Below are 10,124 nucleotides of genomic sequence, written 5' to 3'. Positions count from 1 at the left end.
TCCCTTAGGCCTTATGAAGAGAATGACCTTGCATCCTACAGCTTCATGCCTCTGTCAAACAGCGGACTCGTCCTGAGAGGCAGGCCAAACTGAAGCGTCATCGAAGGCCATGCAGCAAACGATGTTGCTAATCAGCATAGTAGAGAATTAATTGACACGATGTAGTACGAGTCGCAAGGATCGATTGGAAGATATGCGACGCAGGTGGCCCGCCGTTGTCCGAAACAAAATTGTCTTTAACATTAGTCTTAACATTCCCTTGGTATCCTTAGACGTTGACAGAAACGCTGCCGAATTTACGAGATGAAAAATCGTAGCGACTTTCCTGTGGTAACAATACGAAACAACGTGATGGTCGACGTCTTAAGGAGAAATTGTAAATGTTAAGACTATGTTAAGATCTAATTGCGACGTTGTGGTCTGACAACAGCGCCCAGGGTTATATGAAGTGTAAGACACAGACCCCAACAAGAGGACAAAACACACAAAAACACAAACAGCTGTCAAAGGATCTTAGCCTACTCAATGTTTACGCGAGATACAGACCCCCACATCACAAAACTCACCCATACGGATAAACACATAAAAAAACACCACAAAACATAACTGTATCAGGTGTGGAGTGCGCGGGCTCAAGCGCAGCCACCAGACAATCGAATAACTGGGAGTGAATAACTCAAGGTGGGGGTCGGTGGCCCCACACTGTTTCCAGCATTAAAACAACTCGCACAGATCCACAACAGAAAAAAAAATAAAAGAAAACCCCAGTGTAAGCGCATAACACCAGAATAGCTGCAGCGGGCAAGCCATACAGACACGATATTGGGACATTAGAGGCACTCCCACCAGGGCGCTACAACACGTATCGCACCGAACACGCGGAGACAGCGCCCCGCCGGCGCCCTCTGGCAGCAGCTAGCAGGACTCACCCCGGCCTGCTCTGATCGGCATCCTTGAAGAAGGCCCGACGACGACGACCGTCGGCAGACGTTCAATGAAGGCTCTTTTGACATCTGTCGGCAGTCTCTCGAGTGGTCTTGCGCATGAACTGAACAACGCGGATCTTCTTGCTTCAGGCCAGGCAATGATGGCGTGGGCATCACGGCCGACCTACACGCAGTGAATAGATCAGCTGAGGCCATGCGTCTTTCCACCTACTCTGCGTCTCTCTCTCCACATGCTGCCTTCCCTCTCTTTTCCCCTCTTCTGCTCTCTTCTCATCGTCTCTCTTACAACTCTCTCTCCCTCGTCTCTCTCTCTTCTCTCGTCTCGTCTGCTCGTCTTCTCAAGCCCCTCTCTCCCCTCCTCTCTTCTCTCTCTCTCTCCTCTCTCCCTCTCTCCTCTCTCCTCTCCTCCTCTCGTCGTCCTCGTTGGCTCCCGCCCCCACCCCATCCCTACTCCCAGCTCTCACGATCGATCTCAACCACGACGACCCCAGCCCTTGCGCCCCCACTTCTGCCACCACGCCCCAGTGCTGCTGCACACGCACAGCCCTAGCTCGGGGCCACACGCACAACCCAGGCCCTCACGCCGCGACTTCGCGCACCAACCCGCAGCTGCTCTTGGCGCACGGCAACGCCACAGCGTAAGCTCGGGTCGCCACCACAACCGCAGCCCCGTCACCGGGGAGCCCACAGCCACTTCGCCACCGGACGCCCCCAGTGCTCTGGCCACACGCACAGGCCCTAGCTCGGCGCCACCAGCAACCCAGGCCCTGCACGCCCACTTCCGCCACCGGACCCCCGGGCCAGTGCTCTGCGACCGTGCCCCAGCCCTCTTCCATACCGGCCGCCTCAGCGCCTCTGCGACCGCCCCACCTCTTCCATCCGCGCCTCAGAGCGGCTCTGGCCAAACCGGCCCCAGCCCTCCACCTCCAGATCACACCCTGCTCACCTGAGTACTCTGTCGGCTGGCCGTTCTTGAAGAACTTGATCGTCGGGTAGCCGCGCACCTCAAACCTCTCCGCGACCGCACTCTCCTCGGTCGCGTCCACCTTGCCGAGCCGGACCTCGGACTTCTCGTCCAGCAGCTGGGTGGCAGCCTTGGCGTACTCGGGCGCCAGCGCCTTGCAGTGGCCGCACCATGGTGCGTCTGTAGGCGAGAGAGAACGACAAGTGAGGGATGATGCGTAGTTGTCACGGTCAGTCTCCCGAGTCACACGGATGGGGTACGGATGAATGGACCAGTCGACGGTAGTGATGGGAATCGATTGGAATTTCATCATCGCTCATCGGTTGCACTCAAACGATCGATGATCGAAGATAATCGGTTGAATGTTATTGATCGCGGCTACCAGATATTGAAATACATCATATATCACATATTTTATATATTACAATATAATCTGAAAGCTATGTAACAGTATTATACCTGCTTATTTTTGGTGTAGGTTAGATTTAAGCTGTAAAGTAACCAAAAAACACACAAATGAAATAAAGGGCCATTTCATCAATGTTTGCACATTTTATTGAAATTGTTTTTAATAGTAAATTATTACTTTTTTTAATAATTATTTATTTTTATAATCGAGCGCTTAGTCGGTCTACAAACGACTGACTTTCGACTATAATCGATAATCAGGACATCAATAGACGACGGGGTACAGACGGTCCAAACCCATATGTAAGGATCGCCCGAGGCAAGTCTATAGATGTAGCCAATAACACAGGCTCTTTTGTATATATATAAATGGTTCGACGGTTGCATGCTGGTGGTACTGACACATCAGCTGACATGTATATAAACGTGCTACTGCTCACATGTATCCTGGTACTGAATCTACTGATACACCAGTTACCGAGTACATAATTATACCATCGTATCTACTGGTTGCATGCTGGTACCCACAGAAAAGATAACCAGCTATCAGTAACTCAATGGCGACTAATATAATAGGACGTATAATAGGACGTATAATAGGAGAGAAACTGGTAAATCAATAATCAGCAGTTCTATAGGCCAGAACCCACAAAACCAGCTATAAGAACAACCTCATTAATGGGAATTTATGACACATATATAATACTGGTTTGACACATTCAACGCATGCTTGAGCTACGGATATTTTACACGTATTTTATTGGAAGGCAGGATGTGGCATGTGCACAAAGTAAATCAAGATTCACAGCATAGATCGGGACCTTAGAGTAGTGAGGTTTAGAATTTGTGCGTAAATTCACAGAATTTGAACATATGCACATAGACATGTAATTACTGCACAGTATTTCCACACACACGGTAGCACACATTAGTCTCATAGATAGGCATCTAGCAGAATTACTCTGTAGAAAGTTCAATACACCAAGATTTGTGGGAACCGCTGTGTTAATGCTACCATGCATGACAAAACACTTAAATTGGCTCGGCGTACATCCCTTCCACAGGATATCTCTTCCAGACCATCGACTCTAGTAGATGTCCAGCAGTATGAAAATGAACATTATTGTGCCAGCTAGCCTACACATGCAGTTGGTTGAGATTGATTGTCAGTTCAGATGCAAAATATTGAAAGCAAAAGGTTATACACCATAGATTAATTGGGTACTATGACACGCGTATATAAGATAGCTGAGTCGGTTTAGAGTTAGTGTTAGAGTTAGGTTAGGTTAGGTTAGGTTGGGTTGGGGGTTGGGTGTTGGGTTAGGGTGACTGTTTGTACTTGTGTGTGGGACTGTCGTACCCGTATCCTCGAGACATTAAGATACGGGTGCCGTACCCGTAGCCTCTGCGATTTACTTGCCCGACGGGCAAGCCACCCTGACTTTTAACTAGCTCTTCCAAACAATTACTAGTCCCGGGATAGCGGGCTAGCGGCTAATTCGACCCCTGACATATACCAAATATATACAAACAGGTTTCTAGTGGGAGTGATTTTAGAGTGGTGCCCACTCATACATGCTTTGTGGAGAAGGCTGTTAAACTATCATCAACTTGCACTGACCTGCCAAGCTATACATGCTCATCGGCTCTTGTAGTACTTGTAGCCGGTGGATTCCGACTATGTCACTATCTCATAATTGGTGAAAAGTATCACAGAAATACTAACACCAGTGCCAGCACTTTGCGTGACACAGCAATATCAGTATTACTATTAGCAATGTGCATTACTGCCTTTTGCATGGTAGTGCCTACACTGCCTAGTGGGCAAAGTACGGGATCAAGGAACTTTGCACCAACAGTAATAAATTCGAATTTAAGATGTACGTGACATACTTCGCGTGTACATGTACAGTTTTCAGAGACCTTTAACTAAGACCACAACTGCTGCTACTGTGATGCAAATGTCGCAGTTGGTTGGAACCTATCGAAAGCGAATGTATAATTGGGATTATGAATATGAAGCTGCATGACTAACATCAATACACATTTGCTAACACAAATCTTTCGATGTGTGGCCATCTCTTGGCCGTACTTCCATAGAAAGGTTTATTATGTATGCTATGTAGCAAATTAAAATTGATAAAAGAAACCTTGTTTAGCTACACTATTATGTGAGCACGATATATGAAAATGTCCTCTATGAGCCAGGAATAGAGGATGGGAATCCCCCTCAGAAATGTGTAAAAAAGTCAGGGGTTGGATTCTTCAAAAGTTTATTGTGAAAACATTGCTGTACCACTTCGATTTCAAGACAGTTAAGATTTGCTAATGAAATTTTACATCAGCATAGTACAAATGAATATGAATGCATATTTCGTTAGCATATAGATGAGCATGTATAGCTTGGCAGTACAACTACTACTAAGTCTAGACTGAAGATATCATAATTCATATACTAGGTAGTATAGGTTAGATAAGGTCTAAGTAACCATCACGCACTCCAAGTTCAACCACACATGGCTACAGCATTCTCTATTTATGGAAGATACTATAATTAATGATTGCGTGCTAGTCATTATTATGAATACCATGAATAATAAACGTGTGCATGAGGTACTAATAGCGGAGTGGGTGGAATATAATTTGTAAACCTATTCGCGCACATACTGAACATTGATGATTGATTTTACAAGGTTTTTACTTACAGAATTCAACAAGGATGAACGCGTTGTCTTTCACAGCTTCGTCAAAGTTGTCATTCGTCAGTATCAGAACGTTCTCATCTTCAATGATTTCTGCTCTCACGGTAAGACTGAGAGCGGCCAGACAGAACAGTCCAAAGATCTTCATTTTGTTATAGGAAATCGGTTTCGTGTCTATCAGGCGGAGGTTCAACGTGGCAAAGACCGACGGCTGTTTGCGCCTGCGCTCTTTAGACCCCGGCATCCCGATCGTGGTGGAACGTCATTGGTCGGTAGCGATACGGATGTAAACCGGGGGTATTGGGAAACGTGTCGAATAAACACGAGTTAGACCCTAGGCGATTTCGGAATAAAAACGCGTGTATTTGCAACGTGCTATAATGTAATTCGTTTTCGATGGCTAACAACATTGTAATACCAATGCGCCACATCTAATTTCAATGTTTATTGGTATCGCTATTCACAATTATAGTCAATATTATAGTATTGACAATACCAAGATTATCACCCTATCCCCACTGGGGCTCAAAGAGGCAACACGCAAACTTTTACAACGTACGCGCTGATCCGTGACTTCCGTCGACCGTCCACTCAGCGTTTGCCGAGTTAGCGGAACAACGGGAATCGTGACAAATGCTTGCATTGCATCCGGAATTATTGCATATCTGTTAAATTAACGTTGACCCCCAGCTGTTCAACTAAATTTGACTTTTGACCAGTGCTGACTGATCCCTGACTGATGCTACAGGGGCGTAGCTACGGGGGGGGGGGCACGTGCCCCCCACTGAAAATTCATGCTTGATAAAAAAAAATCGAATTAAAAACAATTCCGTTAGAACAGTATAATACAAAGAAAAGTTATATATTGTGCCCCCCCCCCCACGAAAATGTAAGGCCCCCACCCCGATGAAAAAATCCTAGCTATGCCACTGATGCTATATGATGAATCACAGGGTCGTGTACAGGGGGGGGGGAGTCCAGGAGGTCCGGACCCCCCCTGCTCGCGCAGAAAACGCATCTATAAGGGGGTCTAATTTCAAAAATTTCCCAGACCCCCCCCTTCGCGTGCTTGCAAGTTTGGGTTACGATTAGCGAGACCCCCCCTGGTATAAATCCTGTACACGCCCCTGGAATCCTAGGTTGGGTCACCGGCCCTCATTTTCGCAAATGCGCGGCTAACTGACGCTCATAGGGTCTATGTCCCCCCGGGTACTGCCGGAACGTACCCTGGTAACTCTAGCTGATATGGTTAGGGTTAGGGTTAGGAACTTAGGGTTAGGGAGTAGGCGTAGGCGACTCCCTAGACTCGTTAGTGGAGTAGGCAAGGTACGGTCCGGCATATTATATTAGATAGTACCAGGGTACGTTCCGGCAGTACCCTGGGGGACATGGACCCTCTCAGCTTTACTTAGCTATAAACTTGAGACTTGACAATCAAACACTGCCTCCTCTAAACATTACAAAGTATTACACTGTTGTTATATATGTTCGTTCATTCAGAAGAAAAATACACTGTGCGTATTTGGTGCAAAGACCAACACGTGTGCCAAGTCAACGTCTTGCATGCACGTACAAAATAGTCATTATAAAAAAAAGGCATGATATATTCTCAACATATATTCTCAATCAAGAAAAGGCAAAGAGGTGGGAGCTCATGGAGTATGATACTGTTATATCATGAGTGAATGAAAACAAACTTGGCTATTACAGGCACTGCCCTATACTTACGCAGATGGGGCCATTGTCGTATCAGGTACTACAGATATGTACCCGAGGTAGTTTTAGGTTGTTTAGTATTATGTTTATATTTTTATATGAGGTTTGTTTAGGGTTAGGATTAGGGTTAGGGTACACTTCTGTAGTACAAGACTGGTACACTTTGTGTATACATATATGTACCTCGGGTACATATCTGTAGTACCTGATACGACAACGACCCCTTGAGCCCTACTTACAAACGTTCAAGTCACGAACTTTCAGAGATACGAACAATTAAATGCCATCTACATGTACAGGTTATACAATCTTTAAAGCCATTCCCACTCCCTGTTCCTCAGACTTTAAGTAATACTGCCGAGTATCATTTGGGTTTAGCTGTACTGTAAAAACCTTTTCTTACAATGCTGTGTACAGTGCTATGTATTCAGTCTTTATAAGAGTAATGTTGAACTTCTGAACATTTGGACTTACAAACAAACAATCAGGAACCTATCCTGTTCCTAAGTAGGGGAGCTGCTTTATTTACTCCCAGTTTTATATATACATAAAATACATACACATATACAGCAGGGGCACAGCAGTGCATACTAAATGGTCAACTGAAATAGAAGATAATGCAAATGTCATAAAAAATATTGTGTATAGAGTTTATCAAAACAATATGAAATAATAAATAAATACTACAAAATGTACACTTTATACGCACATATCTATAAATAAAATGTGCATTAAAACGTGTCCGAGACATTGTAGATCAAATGAAATGTCAGTGGCTATAGACACTGAATATTGCATAAAGCTTTACCAGTACATACTAACTAAATCCATAGAGTTAGATTTACTGGTTTTCTATCTATCCAACAACTCTTAGAGGTATGAAATGAAGGAGTGTCTTCAGATTAGCCGACCACTGGACAGTGCTAAACTTTCTGGAATACAACATTCGGGTATGTTTCTGTTTTGATTTGGTTTGTAAACACAAGTTGCATTTATGGCAAACATTTAAAAACGAACAGACATTATACATAAATGCAAAACAAATATTCTAACATGTATAATTTAAAAACATGAAGCCCAGTAATACTATACTTTTTATGTACCCGCGCGAATAATTGCTCATAAATAAAAGATTTTTTGGTATGAAAAACTGCTGCCATCTAGTGAGCGAAATGGCTGGCAAGGAGATTCACAAAATAAATATCTACTCGTGGTATGACTTGGCACGACTATGATATGCTTAATTTCGTGTAACTAAATATATATACTACCATGTACACTCACTGCCATCTACTTAACAATTTCATCCAGTCTGCCGTCACGTTCTCCGTTAAGTTACCACACAGTAACATCCTTCTTCGGTAAACTAGGCACAGTCAGACAGATATCGTCTGCGCATGCGACTGCGTGACATATTGCTTATTGCTGTTGCCACCAAAATCGTGAGGCGCGTGCGAGTTACTGATAATCTTCTTCTTCTCGGGTCACTACACTACACTTGACCTAGCCACTGCAGCACATAGGACCTGTCACGGTGGTTGAAAGCCTCTCTCCGATAACGGCAACATATACGGTTTCGCGAGACGCTGACGGCGCCCTCTCTCACGCGCGCTACACGGGATTGTTGTTGATGCACAGGTCGTCGCAGGGGAACATCTCATCGAGGCCGACGCCGCCGCCAGGCAGCCGACTCGATGCGTACAGTATCGCGTCGTGTATCGTCAGGTGCAGCCGCTTCTGCGGCACGTCGTCGAAGAATCGGGTGCGGTGAAGCGTCTGCCGCACGCGGAACCTGCAGCCGGACAGCAGCACCTCGACGCCGGCCTCGTCGAAGCGACGCACCGCCTCCTTGAGCGCGGCGACGCCCGAGAGATCGATGTAGCCAAACATCGAGCAGTCGACGACGACGAAACGCGTCGGATCCGCCGCCGCGGCGTCCGGGAAGATCGTCATGCTTCCCAGCTCGTCCACGGACACCATGTCGGCGGCGGCGGCGGCCGCGGGCGGCTGCTTCCCGCGGCGTCCGATCCCCGTCAGCTTGAAGAGCCGCTCCAGGAACGAGTCGGCGTTCGCGAAGTACAGCGACGCCTCGAAGCGGAAGATGCGTACGCCGGGCACCTCGACGACGGGCTGGTAGACGTTGATCGCCTTGTAGACGTTGGAGCCGGGCAGCCAGCCCATGATCGCGATGAAGGGCCGCTGCGTCTGCCAGACGATCGTCAGTAACGAGAAGCCGACGCCGATCACGAGACCGTACTTGACGTCGATGAAGACCGTCGCCGCCCAGGTGACGAGCCAGATGAGGAAGTCGGGTTTCGAGAGCCGCCACAGTCGCGGCACCTCGCGGTACTGCCGGAACATGCCCTTGAGCGCGACGATGATGATCGACGCGAGAACGGCGTTCGGAAGCGTGCCGAAGAACGGGCCGACGACGAGCAGCACGAGCAGGAGGAGCGCGCACGCCACGACCCCGGCGACCTGCGTGCGCCCGCCGACGTTCTCCTGCACGGCGCTGCGTGACAGCGACGCCGACGACGCGAAACCGCCGAAGCACGACGTGACGACGTTCGCCGCGCCGCCCGCGAACAGCTCCTGGTTCGCGTCGACCTCGTACCCGTGCTTGCGCGCGAAGATCTTCGCCATCGAGACGGTGATCGTGAAGGCGACGACGGCGATTGGGAACGCGTCGCCGACAACGCGGCTCAGCAGCCCAACAGGTGGCGCTGACGGCGACGGAATCCCCGACGCCACCGACCCGACGATGCTTAAATCGTACCCGTCGGCGAGGCGGAGGTAGTGCGCGAGTCCCGTTCCCGCGGCGACGACGACGAGCTCCACGGGGATGGGCATCTTGATGATGGGGCGGAGCCGCGGGTCGATGACCTCCTTCGCGATGACGAGGGTGAGGATGCAGGCGACAGAGGTGAGCAGGGCGACCATGTTGGCGTCGGTGACGTTACGCAGCAGCTCGATGTAGATGTAGACGATCTGGAAGGCGCCGCTGTGGCTCGTCGTGCGGACCCCGAGGATGTGCTTCAGCTGCGAGGTGAAGACGTGCATCGCCGCGCCCGTCGTGAACGCGCTCACCAGCTGGTCGGACAGGTACGTCGTCAGACTGCCCAGGTTAACGACGTACATCGCTATCTGGAAGAGCCCCGTCATGAGCGTCACGGCGGTGGCGACCTCTATGTTCGTGTACTCGCCCGGCGCTGCGAAAAGCAAGTGCGTGCGGTCGAATGTATACAATATGTCAACAGTATAAGTCTCAAATGATAAATTCCTTTCTTTCCTAGCGTATACTATACATGTGTGTACATTGGGAAACATTGGGGTTCATCTGCCTACCTTGTTACACCTACCTACCAAACACATATATATATATATATA

At 48.1% G+C, this 10,124-nt stretch overlaps 2 protein-coding genes across 3 annotated transcripts in view; both read right to left on the bottom strand.

Moving 5' to 3' along the window:
• The window catches only part of LOC106807748 (protein disulfide-isomerase 2-like), a 12,034-nt gene extending 6,754 nt beyond the window's left edge, over window positions 1-5,280 (bottom strand). The window contains exons 1-2 of the mRNA XM_014810200.1: window positions 5,025-5,280; window positions 1,894-2,091 (exon numbers count right to left, since the gene is read on the bottom strand). Of these exons, the coding sequence (XP_014665686.1) occupies window positions 1,894-2,091; window positions 5,025-5,265 (439 nt within the window). The 5' untranslated portion in view covers window positions 5,266-5,280. The remainder of the gene's footprint in view (window positions 1-1,893; window positions 2,092-5,024) is intronic.
• Window positions 5,281-7,237: 1,957 nt separating this feature from the next.
• LOC106807757 (sulfate transporter-like) overlaps window positions 7,238-10,124 on the bottom strand; it is a 15,241-nt gene continuing 12,354 nt past the window's right edge. For both annotated transcript variants that reach the window (XM_014810206.1, XM_014810207.1), the window contains one exon: window positions 7,238-9,946. In XM_014810206.1, the coding sequence (XP_014665692.1) occupies window positions 8,349-9,946 (1,598 nt within the window). In that variant the 3' untranslated portion in view covers window positions 7,238-8,348. The remainder of the gene's footprint in view (window positions 9,947-10,124) is intronic.

Source organism: Priapulus caudatus, unplaced genomic scaffold (assembly GCF_000485595.1).
Source record: "Priapulus caudatus unplaced genomic scaffold, Priapulus_caudatus-5.0.1 Scaffold232, whole genome shotgun sequence".
NCBI lineage: Eukaryota > Metazoa > Priapulida > Priapulimorpha > Priapulimorphida > Priapulidae > Priapulus > Priapulus caudatus.
This window is presented reverse-complemented; position numbering and strand designations above follow the sequence as displayed.